Consider the following 19567-nt stretch of genomic DNA (forward strand, 5'->3'; position numbering starts at 1 on the left):
GGGGGAATAAAAACAAAAAACAAACAAAACAAAAGCTGTGACGTCCCTTGCATGTTTCAAAAGGAAAAAGGACACGCTGCACATTGTGTGGTGTGCAGCGGAGGGAGCCAGGAGAGCCTTCTGGATTCCACATGCTGCATCTGTAACCACTCAGGCGCCCAGACTGGGGCGGTGGATGTGGTTAATCATGGGACCGTGTGCAGCCACACCGGGCTCGTGCGGGTGTCAAGAGATACGACTGCAGGCTTGGGCTATGCGTCACCTCCGAGCCCAAAGAGGCCCCAAGCTCTGGTTACAGGGGACTCTCCACCATGTGCACCAAAGCCACAAATCTCCCCACCCTGGGCCCAGGCCAATATCCTAGCCTTTCAGCTAGAAGAAACGGCCACAGAAAACCATTTATGTTTCCTTAAGAAAATAAATATTTCCAAGAGGTTAAGCGAGAGTACAGGGGCTGGGCAGGGGCAGAAGTGGGGCCAACACTGTCAGTGAGCTCCACGGCCCCTTCCTCCAGAGTCCCAGCTCGGGCGTCAGGGCCCTCGCTACGTCTGGGCGTCAGATGCTCGCAACTCCGTTTTCCCATCCTAGGGCTCCACGCGTTGCCCGTTTTGTGGAGATGATGCCATGTACTCCCATACTGGCTGCGAGCCCCAGCTGGCCACAGTGCCTCGAGGCGGTCAGGGCTGGGGGCTCTGGTCAAACCGGGCGTAAATCCCTATTTCTATTTTGACCACCGGGGAAGAAATAAGAATCAAGTTTAGAAAATGCCCCGTGAAGATACTCAGTCACTGGACGGCTGCATCCTCGGGACCAGCTTTGCATCAATAAAAGGGAGTCCAAGCCCTGGGCCCCCTCTGCAGGAGAGGCAGACAGAGAAGTGTCACCTCTCAGCGCCGTCGGAAGGCCCGGGATATTCTCCACGCGTTGGGTTCCTCGTAGCGGTTGTACAAGGGTTCAAGACGCTGCTGCTTCTTCTGCTTGCTTAGCTTGGTCGGGTCGGAGACCTTGAAGAAGGCTGGAGCAAATTCCACAAGCCACCTGGGGTCGATAGTGGTGACCTCACGCATGTACTCCTTCGTGGTCAGTACCAGCTCATGATACACCACCCTGAGTGGGGCACAGAGATCAGGCTCAAGCCTCCCATCCAGGCTCCACTCCAGTCACCGTGGTCCCCTGTGGGCCTCAGCTGAGCTTGAGTTTTACCCTCTTAACTCCCCTGCCTGAACCCTCAGGGGACTGCAGTCTCTGTTTACGACAGCCACACCCCAGTACTGAGGAGCCTGCACACCTCTACCCACGAGAAAGCTGTCAGGAGGCTCTGGCCCCAACTGGTTAAGTGACACGAAGCCAAACACAGCCCTTCTCTGGACCTGGTTCCCTGCTCTGTGGAGCGTGAGGGTGGTTTTTCAGGCTGTCTACACAGACTCTGGGGCCCTGAAGAGGAGCCTCGGGGGCTGCCACAGGGACCGGGGAAGGCCACGCAGCAAGAATCTGCATCTCCGATCCTCCCTGCAAGGCAGCACCGTGGTTTCTTATCAGTTTGATATTAGGGTGGGTAAGAGTCCCATTTTTTAAAAATGTTACGTAAAAAACTTGTTTAAACCACCTCATTAGACAATCTCTAAAATCCGCCTTCCCTCTCACCCCTATGATTTTATTTCTCTTGAATAGGCCGGATACTGTGCCCACTTCAGGCTTCCACTGTTCTAGAAACAGAAGCAATGTCGGAGGAGAACGTGCTGGGTTGGGCGAACACCTAAATGTAACATGGCAGTAGAATTTACAGGTTCTTTCTGTCCACAACTGCCCCCAGACCCTGGCCCTGCCCCTGCCCACCTACCATTCTGGCTGTCTATTGAAGAGAGCACTGGAAGGGTGGATGTAGACCACCTGTTGGTCAATCAGTGTCCGGTAGCCCTCCTGAGGGTCTTTCTTGGCAGCATTCCGGAAGAATCCACTGCAGATGGCCTTTTGCACTCGGACTGTGGACTTGCCACAGGAGACCACATCCAGCTTGTGTCTAGCAGGGCAATAAATCAAGGGAAGATACAGATGGGAGACTACCTTGCATTCAGAGGTTCTGTCTTCCAGAATGATGGTGCCCAACACCCCCACCATGGGTCCCCAGAGTCTGGGGTTCCCCTCTGGAAGAGGTACCTAAAGGTACCACAGGCACAGCTCCACAGTGGGCAAGATGGATACAGTAAGAGCCAGAGATCTTATTCAACTCTACCAATAATGTCCCAGATGCCTGTAAACTAAGCATTTTTCAACAACTAATAAATCAACCTCTTAGGAACTTTCTGAAGTGATTCTCAGCTGCACCCTTGCTTGGAGAGAGGTATAACAAAGATGGAAAAGCTGGAGGAAAAAGCTTATGTGAGGAGCCTGTAACTTCTCTCAGGTGCATTTAGAGATCAACAGACATGAGGTCAAGCAGGTTGAATTCACACATGGAGAAAAGTCGCCAGATGTTACCTGTCCATTATGCCTAACATCTGCTTGCGAATATCCTGGGCCCGACGCAGCGAACGAGCCTGGATGAAGTTCTCATAGCACCAGGGGTTGGAGAACTTGTTGTTCTTCCAGGAGTTGTACACAGCCAGTAGGGTGAGGTGGTCCCCTTCGGTCTGGTGGAATTTAGCTTTCTTTTGATCTGCAAGGGCTTGTTTATCCTGCCAAGAAGTGGGATAGAGGATCGTTTTCTGTCCAACAGCTACTAAGTAATCACCCAGCAGTTCCAGGGAGCCCTATGTGACCCTGTCAAGTGTCCACTGTAAGCACTTCTGTGGCAACAGGCTGATTTTACCCAACTTCGCCACACCCCTACCTGAATTTGAGTCTGAACTCCCTACCTTGGGCCTGTAGAAGACATTCTGCACAGACAGCATGGACACAATGGTCAGCATTTCCTCACTGCAGCCCAGATGCACAGACATGATCAGCATTTTGCACAGCATTGGCTCCAGAGGGAATTCTGCCATCTAGAGGGAGAAGAAGAAACTACAGTTGCCCCGGGGAAAACCCGTCGGTACTTGCCAGCATCAGACACTGATGGTCCGAGGGGGCAACAGACCACAGGACATTGACTCAAGCATGATGATGTGAGTTGCCTCTCTCTATCGGAAGAATGTTGTTTTTTAATTTCCCAAATAAACCTCAACGAAACGTATGTGACCAAAGACATAACTACTGTCGGGACAGATGGGAATTTTGCAGACATCTTTTAAAATTTAGACTCAATAACATATCCTGAAGAGGGGTACCTGGGTGGCTTAGTCGGTTGAGCCTCCAACTCTTGACTTCAGTTCAGGTTATGATGCCACAGTTATGGGATCAAGCCCTGTGTTGGCCTCTGTACTGAGCATGGGGCCTGCTTAAGATTTTCTCTCCCTCTCTCTCTCTCTCTCCTTCTTCCCCTCTTCCCATTCGTATGCATGCACATACACTCCTCCCCCGAAATAAAAGAAAATTGTTTTAATTTTAAAAATATATACATATATATACATCCTGAAGTAAAACTGTGGATAGAATTCCTTTTTCTGTAAAGAAGAAATAGTTTTAAGTAACAGTGGAAAATCCAATTTAAAAACGGGCACCTAGAATTCTCCTCAAAGTTTATCCAGGGCCCCAGAGTTTGATTTTGCACAGAATAAAGAGTATGGAAGGCTGGCCAGGGAATCTCCCCAAAAGGACCAGAAGTTAAGTCTGTCTCCTACCCTGCGGCCCAGGCGAGTAAGCAGGCCCTCGTCATCCAAGGCCCCCAGTGTGTACAGTTGCTCCATGGCTGTGATCAAGGTTTCCATCGGAGGGGCATCCATGAAGTCAAAGGACAGCAGGTCATTGATGCCCATGGCCTAGAAAAGAAGGAAAGAAAGTGTGTGATGGGAGGGTCAGCCCTGCCAGTGTTAACGTGGAAGGAGAGTACTTGTCTACTTCTTTCCAGTTTCTTCTATTGCAAGTAGGAAGTCATCCTCAAGATTAGCAGTCACCCCCACGGCTGAACCACATAAAACTCAGACCGATAGAAAGCTTACAAGTTCTCAGGAAACTTTTTTTTTTAAATGCTTATTTGTTTTTGAGAGAGAGCACGAGTGGCAGGGGGGGCAGAAAGAGAGGGAGACACAGAATCTGAAGCAACTCCAGGCTCTGAGCTGTCGGCACAGAGCCCAACACGGGGCTTGAACTCACAAACTGTGAGATCGTGACCTAAGCCAAAGTCAGACACTTAACCGACTGAGCCACTCAGGCGCTCCTCTCAGGAGACTTTTAAAACCACTTCTTCAGGGCGCCCTGGGTGGTTCAGTTGGTTAAGCGTCCATCTCTTGATCTTGGCTCAGATCGTGATCTCACAGTTCGTGGGACTGAGCCCCACATCAGGCTCTGCACTGACAGCGTGGGGCCTGCCTGGGATTCTCTCTCTTCCTCTCTCTCTTTCCGCCCCTCTCCCACTCGCGCCTATACACACATGCGTGCTCTGTCATTCTCTCTAAATATAAAAACTTAAAAATAAAATAAAATAAAAATAAAAACCACTCCTTCAAAGTAAATGTAAATACAACTCAACAACAAAAAGAAGACAACTTACAAATGGGCAGGGGCACCTGGGCGGCTCAGTCAGTTAAGGATCTGACTCTTGACTTCGGCTCAAGGCATGATCTCACAGTTTGTGAGTTTGAGCCCCATGTCGGGCTATGTGCTGATCGTGTGGAGACTGTCTGGGATTCTCTCTCTCTCTCTCTCTCTCTCTCTCTGACCCTCCCTTGCTCACGTGCTCTCTCAAAATTAACTAAATAAACTTAAAAATATATATATATAACATATATAAACACAAACATATACATACACACACACACACACACATACACACGTATATATATACACGTATTTTTCCCCCTAAAGTTACTGGAAGATGATTTTCCAAAAAAAGGGGGGGGGGGGGGCAAAGGATTTGAAGAGACATTTCCCCATAGAGGTTATAAAAATGGCCAAAAAGCACATGAAAATATGCTCGACATAACTGGTAATTAGGGAAATGCAAATCAAAAGCACAACGAGATGCCATTTCACACCCACTAGGATGGCTAGAATCAGGAAAAGAACAGAACAAGTGTTGGCAAGGATGTAGAAAAATCAGGACCCTCATACATTGCCAGTGACAATGCAAAAACGGTGCTGCCGCTGTGAAAAAGCTTGATGATTTCTCAGTAAGTTAAACATAGGATCACCATATGATCCAGCAACTCCCACTTCTAGATATGCCCAAAAGAAAGGAGGGACACAAGCAGACACTTGTACACTAATTTTCACAGCAGCACTATTCACAATAGCCAAAAGGTAGAAACCACCCAAATATCCATCAACAGATGAATGGATAAACAAGACATACACAATGGAATAGTATTCACCCTTAAAAAGGAATGAAATTCTAACACATGCTCCAACATAATGAACCTTGAAAACACTATGCTAAGCAAAACAGCCCAGACACAAAAGGACAAATACTGCATGATTCCATTTACATGGAAATTAAGTTCACAGAGACCAGAAAGTGGAATAATGGTTACCAGGGGCTGGAGGGAGCAAAGAAGGGATGGTTTAGTTTATGGGGTACAAAGTCTCTGTCTGGAATGAAGAAAAAGTCCTGGGAACGGACAGTGGTGATGGCTGCACAGCACTGTGAATGTACTGAACGCCATTGAACTGTATATCTTAAAAAGGTTAAAAGGGTAATGTGCTGTGTATTTTACCACAATTAAAAAAAAAACAAAACAAAAAAAAAAAAAACAGCACACCAGCTTCTCCTGTCTCTTGCATACATAATTACTACTGTGCATCTAGGAAGTGCCTCATACCCTGTCAGGCTATGAGGATGACTAAGGTATGGTCCCAGTTCTCGAAGAGTTCACAATGGAAAACACAGACACAAAACCACAATAACAGTGCAATCGGCGTGCCTTGCAGAGTAGGCATTCAATACATTTGTTAGCTAATCTGATGAATCAAAGAAACAAATGAATGATGCATTATCCCAGGGTATATAAGGGGGATGCGGTAGGACCTAAGCCTTCTGTTTCTCTCCCCTAACGTGACTGTGACCATAAACACAGCAGGTGTTCAATAAATGCTTATTGTATGAATAACAACTACAAGGAATTATGCTAGCAATCAGTAAGCACTATGCCAAGGGCCTTTACCTGTATTATCTTTTATTTTCACAACAGATACTATTAATAGCTCACTTTTGGAAAGGAGAACGTAGAACAGAGGGCTGAGCAGATAAATTTGCCAAGGACTCAGAGCTCGGAGCAGAAGTTTGAGCCACAGATGCCGCTCTGTTCTCACTCCAGAGACTGAACCGGGTTTTTTTCCTGAAGCTCTGGTTTAGTCTCTCTTATACCAAATGAATAATAAATTACAATAGAGCACTCTGCACCAGTAGAGTGCCAGGGCCCCAGGGCAGCATCAGTGTCAGGGGGTGGGGATGCCATCATCTGGGAAATTATTCATGCAGCTCCCCCTGCCAAAAGAAAATGAGGGTCCTCACTGGGGACTGAGAGAGGAACAGCAATGATTCAGAATGAAAACCAAGCTCCCAGAGGGTCAGTCTCAAACCTGTACTGACAGTTCCCTTGCAAAGTTTTTGGACGGGGAGTTCTGCTGCCATTCTAAAAGAAGAGAATTGGACGAGGGTTGAAGGAAGTGTGCCTGTCCACACTTTGGCACTAATTAGATTTTTCTAATATCCTTTTAGAAAACGCTAACTAAAATCTTTTATAACCAAGTATCCTGCTGGCTGTTAAGGTAAGAAAAAACCGTGTGCTCACAGCAGACATGGCAACTTAGCCCCAGACCCACAGTGGAGAAGCTGTTATCACAGCCGTTTGCATTCCTTTCAAAGGGACTGGTTCCAGGAGGTTACTAAAGTATTTAACGAGGTTCGTAAAACTGACATTCATTTACTATGGACGTAGGATTGGAGTATTCCACCAACCCATTCTAACAAGACAGTGATTTCTACCTTGAGAGAGAGCACTGTGCTCGCCAGGTTGGTCCTCTGGATTTCCGGCACATTGGTGGTCAGCATTTCATCTCGGTAGGCACGTTCTGTGTACAGCCTGTAACACTTCCCTGGGCCCGTTCTCCCGGCTCTGCCAGCTCGCTGCTTTGCCTGAGCCTAGAGGGGCGGGCATATAAAAGTAACATATCTGTAAAACGTTGCTGAACGGCTTTGCCCAGGAAATCTGCTAAAGGGCGGGGGACACTTAGCAACCGGCCAAAATCTGAAGTGGGGTTTTTCACTTCCTTTAGGACCATTTCCGAGACTATCAATCCTTTTATCATTCCCTAAAACTCAGCATTTCAGGAAAGTTTGTTCAAGTGAGGCAAATACAAGCAATGCGAATGGAAGAAATATAAAGATCCCAGAAATACACATTCAAAATAGTGTGGCACAATGGAAAAAGCATAACATGAAAAACACCATCCCCACAGTTGTGGCCAAAAACGTAAATGAACTAAAGAAATGTAACGTTAACCATAACAATGATGACTCTTGTAGCCATTTTAAAAATCAGGTTGGGACTCTCAACGACAGAAGGAAATGTTCATGCATAGAAGTAAAAAAGCAAGTTATAAAATAATACTAATTTTGTATTAAAAAAAAAAAAAAACTAGCAAAAGGAAAAACTTGCCCTAAAACTGAGGCTAACTCTGATGGTAGGCTTGCAGATAGGTTCTATTTTCTATACTTTCGCAAATATCTGATGTTGAACATGTTTTATACCTTAATAATGAAGAAAATTAAATATTTAAACAAAAAATGCACAAAACTGCATACTTAGTAGACTACTAGACTTGCAAACAAGCAACAAACATAAAAAAAGATGGGCAAGGGGCGCCTGGGTGGCTCAGTCGGTTGAGCGTCTGACTTCGGCTCAGGTCATGATCTCACGGTTGGTTAAGTTCGAGCCCCACATCGGGCTCTGTGCTGACGGCTTGGAGCCTGGAGCCTGCGTCAGATTCTGTGTCTCCTTCTCTCTCTGCCCCTCCCCCGCTTGTGCTCTGTCTTTCTCTGTCTCTCAAAAATAAATAAAGGTAAAAAAAATAAAAATAAAAAAGATGGGCACGAAAAACATCAAAATGATGACAGTTGGTGGTAGTAGGATTATGGATAATTTAAACATTTTTCTCCTATTTCCCCCAAATAATGTAATACTTCTCCGCACTATTTAAGGGAAAGGAGCACTAATTTTTAAATTAAAAAGATATACAGGTAGGGGCACCTGGGTGACTCAGTCAGTTAAGCATCCAACTTCAGCTCAGGCCATAATCTCACGATTCATGGGCTCGAGCCCCGCGTTGGGCTCTGTGCTGACAGCTCACAGCCTGAAGCCTGCTTCAGATTCTGTGTTTCCCTCTCTCTCTGCCCGTCCCCTGCTCCTGCTCTATGTCTCTCAAAAATGAATAAACATTAAAAAAAAATTACAAAAAATAAAAAATACAAAAAAGATATACAGGTAGTTTAACCACAGGTTGCTAGGAAACAGTGAATAGCAATCTGGAGAGGGCAACTTGCTGACAAAACCACCTGTCTTATGACAAACGGTATCGGGATTGGGGCACCTGGGTGGTTAAGCGTCCGACTTTGGATTTCGGCTCAGGTCATGATCTCACAGTTCATGAGTTCGAGCCCTTCATCAGGCTCTGCACTGACAGTGCAGAGCTTGCTTGGGATTCTCTCTCTCTCCTTCTCTCATTCTGCCCTTCCCCCGCCCTCAAAATAAATGAACTTTCAAAACAAAACAAAACAAAAAAAAATGGTTATCAGGATTTTACAAATTCCTATGCCAGCCCCAAACCAAAGGATACAGTAGAAGTCTCTAACCACACAAAGGCAGGCAGCAATGGCACATACTAGCAGACTCCACAGCATTCTACAGATGTCTCTCCAAATCAGAGAGGCCAAGTACAGCTAATTTCTCAATCACTGCGAGTTGCACCCACCACGCAGGGGCCAGACTACCCCGGTTCCAATCCTGGCTCCCCCAGCTGCGTGACCTTAGGCAAGTCACTTAACCCCTCTGTGCCTCATGCTCATCTGTGAAATGAGGGCAATAACAACACCCACCACCGAGGATGGATGCAAGAATGCAATGAGTTCGTGTATTGTACAAGTACCTCGCCCCTGGCACTTACTAAGTACTCTACAAGTGGTAGCTACTATTACCTTAAGCTCAAAATGAAAACAGCCTTATGATTTTTATGGATGACGAAAATCATACGTGCCTCTTATAAAATATTAAGAAAATACGTAGAAGCATAAAGAAAAACAATGCATTTCACCCCCCTCAACATGGTAACCAGCAGTTCCACCGACAGATAACCCCGACGACCGTGTTGACTACGTGCTTTCAGTCCCAGGCACGCTCATGCACACTGTATACCCGCGTGCGCTATTTATTTTTAAACAAAAGTTGGATTCTACTGCTCATGCTACGTTTCAGCTCACTTTTTTCAAAAAACATATCACAATTATATGCTGATGTCATTAAACATAGATGCGCACCACCCTGTTAACGCCACACAACACTCTATGGCGTGGATATACCATCTTTTATTAAACGACTTTCCTTCTGGAGTTCAGCTAGAATTTTCCCAGGTTTCCTTTCATATAAATAATGCTTCAGTGAACATCCGTTTCCCTTACTCTCAGACATGCGCTCAGTCACTACTAAACTTTGAGATGTACTCCCGGAAGTGGAACTCTTTTGTCCAAAGAATGAACTTTTCAATGTTGGATACGCTGTAGCCAAAATGTCCTCAAAAAGGCAGACCAGGTTATTCATTTTTAAAAATAATTTGAGTAAGAAATGATTCCATAATAACCAAAGAAACACATTAACGTCTCATGCATTATTACTACCTCAGATGTCTGCGGCTAAGCACGGTATTTTTAAAAATACGTTCTTTTATATTTTTATAATCTAGAGTGCTAAGTTAAACTTTTTTTTTAATTTCACATTTGACGAGGCTTTTTAATATCAAAACACTACCCTGAAGATTAAACACAAACAACACAAAAACGTCCCTTATCTCACAAAAGCCCCTAGTACCTTAAAGGTTCATCTTTGAAAACAATGAAGTTCAAAATACAAAATCATAAAAAATTTTCAGAGAAGCCTCAAAGAGGATTTTCAGGACCACTGTGAGTAGACGCTGCCATACCTGAGAGATTGGAGTGACCACGAGCTGGTCGATGCCAGTCTTGGAATTGTAAACTTTCTGCTTCACAAACCCAGGGTCCACCACATAGTAGATGCCGTCAATGGTCAGCGAGGTCTCTGCGATGTTGGTGGCAATCACGACCTGCAGACAAGAGGGACACAGCTGGAGTGAGCTGCCCAGGCTCAGCCCTGAGGTGTGACACAGGACATCTGACCCCAGACATCTTCCTAAAGGACTGTGCAGCAATCTCCCTTTCTAGGTGACTAGCTGGCACTTATTCTGTTTGGCTTCATCTTAAGGGTCAAGTTGGGGACAGGGTGGTACCTGAGAGGAGAAGTGGAAGAGGAGAAAGCAAAAGCCAATGAAAGCCAATTTCATTTGGTGCAAATGGCTACATATCTCATTTTCTAGATCCAATGTTGATTACTACAATTTTAATTTTCTCGCACCCTGGGAAAGCAGAGATTTCCTGGCATCACATGTGCCAGTGCAAAATGAGATTTTTCTTCCCCCGTGGGGACATCTGGACTACAAAATGGGCTGTTTGTGTATGTGGAACAAGAGAGAGATTTTTTTTTTCCCTGATCATAAAATGAACGAGGCGGCAGAGGAATTTCACGGTTTGTGTGTATGCAGCAGTACGCGTGATCTAGAAGATTATTGGTCTCGGCTTGGCACTGCCACTGTTCTTCCACAGAGGTTCGGCTAATAAACCACAATTGCTTGGAAAAATCATTGCAAGGAAGCACCAGAACATCCCACGTCATGCCAGCATCTCACTGGCCCTGAAAGGCTTCCACCTGCCACAGAGCTGCAGAGCCCTCTTCCAAAGAAGTCCAATCATCACCAACAGAACAGAGGAGGAATCGCCGTCTTTCCACCCCCCCAAACCCGCTCCTCCTCCGTCTTTCCCTCCTCAGCACCATCTTCGGTCCAGCTGTCCAAGCCAGAAAGCTGGGAGTCATTCTTGACTTCTCCCCGCCCTTCACCCCTATACCTCCAGGCACCCACTAGGTCTTGTCCACTCTAACTCTTCAATGTTATTCAAATCCATCTGTCTTCCATTCCTAGGAATATACTCAAGAGAAGCGAAAACATATGCCTGCACAGAAACTTGCAAACAAACGCTCCTAGCAGCATTGTTCATAATACCTAAAATGTGGAAACAACCCAAATGTCCAACAGCTGAGGAACGGGTAAACAAAATGTGGTACATCCACTCTGTGGATGTAGAATATCATTCTACGACAGAATATTATTGGGCAAAAAAAAAAAAAAAAAAAAAAAAATGAAGTCCTGACACATGCAACAACATGGATGGAGCTTGAAAATATGCTGAGTGAAAGAAGCCAGTCACCAAGGACCACATATTACATTATTCCATTTATATGAAGTGTCCAGAATAAGCAACTCCAGAAAATAGATTAGTGGTTTCCAGGGGCTGAGCAGAAGGGGGAATTGGGGGGGGGGGGGGGGGGGTAGGCGGTGACTGTTAAAGGGTACAGGGTTTCTTCTGGAGCTCATGAAATTCTTCTAAAATCAACTGTACTGATTAATGGTTAATTACTATTAATGGTAATTAATGGTCAAACAATTCTGTGAATATACTAAAAGTCACTGAATTCTGTTTTAAAGAGGTGAATTGTATTTATATCTATCTTAGTAAAACTGTTATTTGAATAAGTCCATCTGCCTCCTCTCTCCCGTCTCACACGCACAGCAGTTAGCTCCAGCCATGAACTACGAACTACGCAGCCCCTAAAAGGCTCTGCACGCTCTTGCCCCTGGGCTACCGCAGGCTGTCCTCTCGTGTCCTGCTGTCCTTCTTGTCTATGTGAGCAGCCACGTGCTCTTCAGGACTAGCTTAGATCCTCACCTCTTCTAAGAATTCTGGGTCAGGGGCTCCCCCTCTGGGTACACAGAGCCCCAGCAGCTCTTTCACACCATATGTTAAAGGCCTGTCTCTCAGTAGATGCCCCATGGCAGATAGAGGCCTGGCCTCCCACCCCGGCATGTGCCCCAAAGCCTGACAGACGCTTCAAAGATACTTGCTGAATGAAGGAGAGGAAGAGGAGCAGGGGCCGCATATAAGATCCTCATTCCTTAACAGATTGGTCGGACTATTTTCTAAGACCTAAAAAAACAAGGCTCGCATACACCCGAAGCAATCCCCATCAGGGCCAGGTGCACACCCCACGTGGTTTCAGAGCATGCGGGCGCTTCCCGTCTGCCCAGCGTTACCTTTCTGCTGCCAGGTGGGGCCGGGTCAAAGATTCGGGTCTGCATTTCACTGGGGAGAGCAGAGTACACGGGCAGGATGATCAGCTCCGGGACATCCGGTCCCAGGGATTTCATTCTCTCGTACAGGATCTCGCACGCGGTATCGATCTCCTCCTGCCCAGTCAGGAAGACGAGGATGTCACCTAAGAAGAGAACGTTTACTTCCTGTGTGTATGTTCCACACGAAAGCCACGGTGATATTAAAAGAACGCCCAAAGATGAAAAACACGCTCTTATTCCGACCTCTAAGAAACCAAGAGGTTTTCATCTGTCCATGTTTATTCTGGTTTTTCATGTTTTCTCATTTTTCATTTTTTAAAATTTGTGTCCAGGTGTCACATTATTGTTTAGACCGTTACCACCACTTCAAACATGCAAGACTTGGGCTTGCAGAGAGACCAATATTTAAAAGACATTTTTTAAAAGATGAGAAAAAAAGCTACCTGCATTAGGACTTTTGGCCCATGAGGAAAAAAATTCTCTTTCCTCCTACCTGGTGGTTCTGTTAAGTGGATCTGCATGACAGTGATCAAGCTGGCATCTAGATAATCTGTCTCAGGTTCCTTTGTGTACAGTATTTCCACTGGATATGTTCGACCTGGGATGGTGAAGATGGGAGCTTCATAGAAGTACTGAGAAAACTTCACTGCATCCAATGTGGCTGAGGTGACAATCAGCTTCATGTCCTGCCGTTTCTGGACCGTCTAAAGAGAAGTGCAGTGTGGCTTTACTAAGAAGGACTAACCAGTAAGGCACAGGTACTCAAATCCAATTCCCAGGATTCAGTCCCCAACAGGTAGAAGAAGGGTCGCCAAAGAGCACCTAGTTACCTTCTTCAACAATCCAAAGAGCACGTCAGTGTGAATTGTTCTCTCGTGCGCCTCATCCAGCATGATGATTGCATACTGTGTGAGGTCGGGATCAATCAGGCACTCTCGGAGCAACATCCCATCTGTCATGTACTTGATGACTGTTTCTGGGCTGGTGCAGTCCTCAAACCGAATGGTGTAGCCCACCTAAAGCAGAACCAAAGCTGAAAACCTAGACACAAATCTCTCCTTTCTGCAATTCCCAACCAAGACTGTAGCCCAAGACTGTTACCTGAAATCTTAGGTAAGAATCTGAGCAAGATGTGCAGTGATTTCCTCTTAGTAAAATCTGCCTTGGACTTGACCCTGAACACATCAATGACGACAACCCTCTCCTCCTCAGGAGAAACCTGAAGAAAGGTAGTACTATTCCCATTTTATAGGTGGAGATGTGGGCCTTTCCACACTTTCTTTAGGCATTTCCGAAACAACTTCAGTACCCATTTACCTCCTGGCCTAAGCAACAACCAAATTCCTCCGACACTCTTTTGGCCACCGACATGGCTGCTACTCTTCGGGGCTGGGTACATCCAATCTTGCCCCGGGAAGTGTAGCCTGCCTCTGCCAGGTATTGGGTGATCTGCGTTGTCTTCCCAGATCCTGTCTCTCCAATAACAATCAGGATTTGATTGTCATGAACAGCCTGAAATTAACAGAATATAAACAAATACAGTCATTAAAATCTCCCACATTACTCTGGAGGAAAATAATATTTACGTTCCAACACTAAAGAAGAAAAGGGGGATCAATAATATACATATGGTGAGATTACAGAGTTAAAATTATTTTTAATCACACATAAAAAAATATTAATGGTGGTTTTCTATGGGCAAGGCTTTTTCTTATTTTAACTGCATGTATAACTTAAAAACTTGAAACTTTATGGGTATTCTTTAAATGACTCAATTCTATTTTTTAAAAATTTTATTCGCTTTCTTTTTAAAATTTTTTTTTAATGTTTTTAGTTATTTTTGAGAGTGAGAGAGTGAGAGAGAGAGAGAGAGCGCGCATGAGCAGGGGAGGGGCAGAAAGAGGGGGAGACACAGAATCTGAAGCGGGCTCCAGGCTCTGAGCTGTCAGCACAGAGCCCGACACGGGGCTCGAACTCACGGAGTCTGAGATCATTGACCTGAGCTGAAGTCGGACGCTCAACCGACTGAGCCACCCAGGCGCCCCTTATTCATTTTCTTAAATTTATAAAAACATAAAGGCAATGCTAAAAGCATAAGCTACCACCCAGGTATCTCTGATTCTACATATTTTTTTTAAGTACTACATCCACATGGTTAAAGAATTCAACAGTAAATAAAATAGACATATAACGTGTTCCTTTCCACTGCCAAATCTCCATACCCCAAAAGTCATCTTATTTCTACACCGTTTATAACAGCAAAGGATTGCCATCAACCTATATGTCTATTAATACAGGGCTAGTTAAATAAGGACTAGTTAAATAAGCCAGGGCATATCCACATAACCAACCACCACACACACAAAAAAAGGAACAATTTCTGAGCTGTATCATTAAGGGGAAAAACAAGATGCAGGGTATATGCATAATATGCTGCCTGCCATCTAGAAACATACAATACACATAAAACATATAATGTCTATGAATGCATGTGCATATGTACTTGTACTTGCTTGCGTACGTCTGAGATAGCACTGAAAGGATTCACTGTGAACTAGTAAACTCAGTTGCCTAGGGAAAGTTTGGTTGTCTTAAAATCCAATCTCAAAAAAAATGGAAATAACTACCTAAAGCAAAGTCTTGCCCATATGGGATCATTGGTCAAGCATCCCCATTTTTCTTACTGACCAGAGATATTGGTGTGCCCACTTGGAACTGCTCTAGGGGCCACCAGTTCAAACAGGTTTATTTCTTCTTTGGGGGAAAAAAAAAAAGGTAGAGGCGCCTGGATGGTTCAGTCTGTGAAACATCCAACTCTTGATCTGGGAGTTGTGAGTTCAGATTACTTAAATAAACTTTAGACAATGTATACACTAATACACATATGTATTTTAAAGTACTTGGAAACATTCTGGGCTTTTTTCTATTCTCTTTGGAGAATGTACAAATGTACACATACCTGTCCAGCTAATTTCAGTTCAAACATGTCATCCTTCTTTTAGAAAACACCGCTATGGGGCGCCTGGGTGGCGCAGTCGGTTAAGCGTCCGACTTCAGCCAGGTCACGATCTCGCGGTCCGTGAGTTCGAGGCCCGCGTCAGGCTCTGGGCTGATGGCTCGGAGCCTGGAGCCTGTTTCCGATTCTGTGTCTCCCTCTCTCTCTGCCCCTCCCCCGTTCATGCTCTGTCTCTCTCTGCCCCAAAAATAAATTAAAAAAAAAAAAGAAAACACCGCTACTCCTGCACCAATACAACACAAAGGGGCATCTCACCTGGACCAGCTGCTCCTTCAGTTTGTAGATGGGCAGGCTCTCTCTCTGTTCAATGATTGACATTTGGGTCTTTTTTCCATAAGAAGCTTTGTTGCCCCCAAAAGCATGCTTCTTCCACTCGGGAATGTCATTGGGCATCATCCCGATACCTCTCATATTGGCAGCGATCTGTCTGCCTTCCGCTGCAAAGGAAAACAGGCAACTTAGTACTATCCTGAAGCTACCTCAGTGCCCCTGCCCTCAACAGTCAACAAATCCCATTTCTCCGGTTCATCCCTCCTGTCTGCTACCTCTTGTGTTCAAGCCACCATCCAGTCTCTTCCATTAGAAAAGCCCTAAGTCAGCTCAGGTGTCTATACTTGCCCATCCAATCCATTCTACAGGGTACCCTCAGTAATTCTTTGGTAATGCAACTCTGATCATGCCCTTCCCCTGTTTAGATAGAACCTGGCAACACTCCTGAGTGGACTTTAGAATTGAGCCCCAATTCCTAATGCCATCTCGAAGTCCTGGCCCCCCCCCCCCCGCCCCCACCTCATCCCCACCATTCCAGTCCAGCCACACAGGCCTGCTTTCCACCTCACGGCCCAAGCCCAGAAAATTCCTCAGCCTGGAACACGTGCCCCCTGGCCCCACCTCAGCCCCTCCGATGACAAAGTCCTATTTATCCTTCCAGTCTCAACTTTCTCAGGGAAGTGACCTACACCACCTGTACTTCTTCATGTACCACTAGTCATGATTTAGTTAGTAATTTGGGAACTGTTTGATTAATAATTGATTTTCCCCACTAAACTGCAAGCCTCATAAGAGATCATGTCTACTTACTTTAAAGTGTGGCTCAGTTCCCCAGTTGCCTAACACATATTACTAAGTACTTGTTATGACTGTATCGAGGAGTTACTTAACATTTACTGCACAAAGAATTATGTAAAAATGGAAGTTTCAAAGCTGTATTATCTTTAGCATAAAAAAATTCTTAGGGTGTCTGGCTGGCTCAGTTAGTAGAGTGTATGGCTCTTGATCTTGGGGTTGTGAGTTTGAGCCCCACACTGACTGTGGAGATCGCTTGACAATAAAATACTTTTTAAAAAATCTTTTTCGGGGCGCCTGGGTGGCGCAGTTGGTTAAGCGTCCGACTTCAGCCAGGTCACGATCTCGCGGTCCGTGAGTTCGAGCCCCGCGTCAGGCTCTGGGCTGATGGCTCGGAGCCTGGAGCCTGTTTCCGATTCTGTGTCTCCCTCTCTCTCTGCCCCTCCCCCGTTCATGCTCTGTCTCTCTCTGTCCCAAAAATAAATAAAAAACGTTGAAAAAAAATTTAAAAAAAAAAAAATCTTTTTCTTTTTTAAGTAAGCTCTATGTTCAACATAGGGCTTGAACTCATGACCCTGAGATCAAGAGTCCCATGCTATACTGACTAAGCCAGCCAGGCACCCCAAGCATAAAAAATTCTTAAGTTATTCAGAAGAAAAACTCAGTCTAATGATTTGACCAGGGTTACTAAAACATTTTTGGTTTTAAACATTTAAAAACAAACAAACAAACAAACACACAAAAAACATGCTTTAACCAAAGGGAAAAATCCCCAAATCAAAGCTAAGGCTAAATTTTTAGTATGTGCTGGCAGTGCTTGTACTTCAAGGCTCGGGTTATTTTTGAGAAGTCCACACACCCCTACCAGGGTCTTACCATCAGGCAGAGGATCAACCCAGTGTTTGTTGAGCCCCATGGGAATAGAATCCATCTCAGCTTCCCGCTGGGCCTGCTTGAGTTCCCGCCTTTCTTTGGCTAAGGCACTCTGCATCATTGCTGCTTGGGAGAGGGAACCATCTGGGTTCTAGTGCAACAGAAGACAAGCAGCATCAGAATGAGATCTCAGCATAAAATGGCCAGGAACTAAAATGTAAATGTTAAGCCCCTTGAATCTAAAAAACGAGACCCACCTAGAAGGACGTACCGTACTACACTGGAGGTACTGGGGGTGTTGGTTGAAGATGAGAACCCCATGAGAGAGAGGACAGACAAGAAAGGGATAAGAATTCTTCTGTAAGGTCCCAAGAACTAAAATTAAGACCAACATGGATGCCTCAATGAGAGATTTCAACTCTGCTTACAGAAGAGCTAATAATCAGATCCATCTGGAGACGGAATGGCTCTCCTTAAGGGTTGATGAGTTCTCTGTCACCAACAATGTCAAGCAGATAGAAGACTACATGGGAGGAACACTGCAGGACACAAGTGAGTTACAAGCACTGCATGGATGGCTGGGCTGGGAGACTTTAAAAATACCCTTCTCCAAAATATAAATTAATTAATAAAATAAAATATCCTTCTCCAAACCTAAAAATTTATCACAACTTCCCACGAATTCTCTTCACAGCTCTGTCTTTCCCAGTACCCACTTTCCACTGAGGGCCAGCCCCAAATGGTCAAGTGAATGCTTCAAAACTGCCTTTGAATGTGTAAGGTAATTAGCCAAGCCCCTAAGGCAAGGGCAAAAGCAGTGATAGATCAAACACTCCTATTCCCCTCTTTCTTCCCAAAATACAGTAGAATGAGAGCAAAAGAATTAAAAAGTCCAAAGTAACAAAGCCATCAGTCACCCTTTAAAACAATAATATTCTAGGGGCGCCTGGGTGGCGCAGTCGGTTAAACGTCCGACTTCAGCCAGGTCACGATCTCGCGGTCCGTGAGTTCGAGCCCCGCGTCAGGCTCTGGGCTGATGGCTCGGAGCCTGGAGCCTGTTTCCGATTCTGTGTCTCCCTCTCTCTCTGCCCCTCCCCCGTTCATGCTCTGTCTCTCTCTGTCCAAAAATAAATTAAAAAAAAAAAAAAAAAAAAAAACGTTGAAAAAAATAAAACAATAATATTCTAGACCCTGACCAACAGTCAATACACCTTCTAGCCTGAGTTCTGCTTACATGGATGTAATAGCCTGCTCTGAAAAACGGAACAGTTACTTTAGGGAAAAGAAGTTCATGTGACGTGTCCAAGTTAGAGTCCCAGCATTTCTCACCTTAACGATTTTAATAGGGCTCATGTCCATGCTTTGCTTGGTGTGCCCTCTCAGGAAGGGAGGCTCTTCCTCAACCAGCTCGATCTCAAGATCTTCATCTGAAAGTCCCCCCAAAGAAGAATTAGCAAAAAAAATAAGAGAGAAATAGCCAATCATTTTCACCACAACTGGTTTCCATGGGCACCAGCAATCTTTATCAAAGATAGCTCCCAAGGTCAAAAAGACAGCAATCCAAGTGAAACTAATGGAAATAACTGTTTCCCCTGCCCTCCAGGTATTTCTGAGCATTTATGTTCTGGCCTAAAAACTGATCAGCAGAACTATTTCCAAAAGAAGTTAAGCCTGTAGAGAAACGTGGTCTAACATCCCAAATGTTACTAGGTATTTTCCACCCAACTTCATTATGGAGTAACTTAACCCACAACAGATTGGCAAAAAAATTAAGTTGAACAATTGGACGATACCGACTGTCGTCAAGAATATGAGCCACAGGAGCGCACACTTACGATAAAAGTATAAATTGGGGGCACCTGGTTGACTCAGTGGGTAGAGCATGAGACTCTTGCTCTTGATCTTGGGATTCTAAGTTTGAGCCCCACATTGGTCACAAAGATGAGTTAAAACCAAAAGTCTCTCTTTAAAATGATTTTAGTGTTTTTTATTTGAGAGAGCAGGTGCACACACAAGCAGGGGAGGTGGCAGAGAGAAGGAGACAGAGAATCCCAGCAGGCTCGAGCTGTCAGCACAGAGCCTGACACAGGGCTCAAACCCACAAAC

General features: G+C 45.1%; 1 protein-coding gene across 1 annotated transcript in view; it reads right to left on the minus strand.

The window, feature by feature from the left end:
- Positions 1–398: 398 nt before the first annotated feature.
- The window catches only part of DHX8 (DEAH-box helicase 8), a 31000-nt gene continuing 11831 nt past the window's right edge, over positions 399–19567 (minus strand). The window contains exons 10-23 of the mRNA XM_058702633.1: positions 18791–18888; positions 17465–17612; positions 15779–15960; positions 13825–14019; positions 13338–13523; positions 13001–13211; positions 12469–12650; positions 10228–10368; positions 7022–7177; positions 3720–3857; positions 2856–2984; positions 2479–2675; positions 1841–2020; positions 399–1107 (exon numbers count right to left, since the gene is read on the minus strand). Of these exons, the coding sequence (XP_058558616.1) occupies positions 888–1107; positions 1841–2020; positions 2479–2675; positions 2856–2984; positions 3720–3857; positions 7022–7177; positions 10228–10368; positions 12469–12650; positions 13001–13211; positions 13338–13523; positions 13825–14019; positions 15779–15960; positions 17465–17612; positions 18791–18888 (2363 nt within the window). The 3' untranslated portion in view covers positions 399–887. The remainder of the gene's footprint in view (positions 1108–1840; positions 2021–2478; positions 2676–2855; positions 2985–3719; positions 3858–7021; positions 7178–10227; positions 10369–12468; positions 12651–13000; positions 13212–13337; positions 13524–13824; positions 14020–15778; positions 15961–17464; positions 17613–18790; positions 18889–19567) is intronic.

Source organism: Neofelis nebulosa, chromosome 16, assembly GCF_028018385.1.
Source record: "Neofelis nebulosa isolate mNeoNeb1 chromosome 16, mNeoNeb1.pri, whole genome shotgun sequence".
Lineage (NCBI taxonomy): Eukaryota > Metazoa > Chordata > Mammalia > Carnivora > Felidae > Neofelis > Neofelis nebulosa.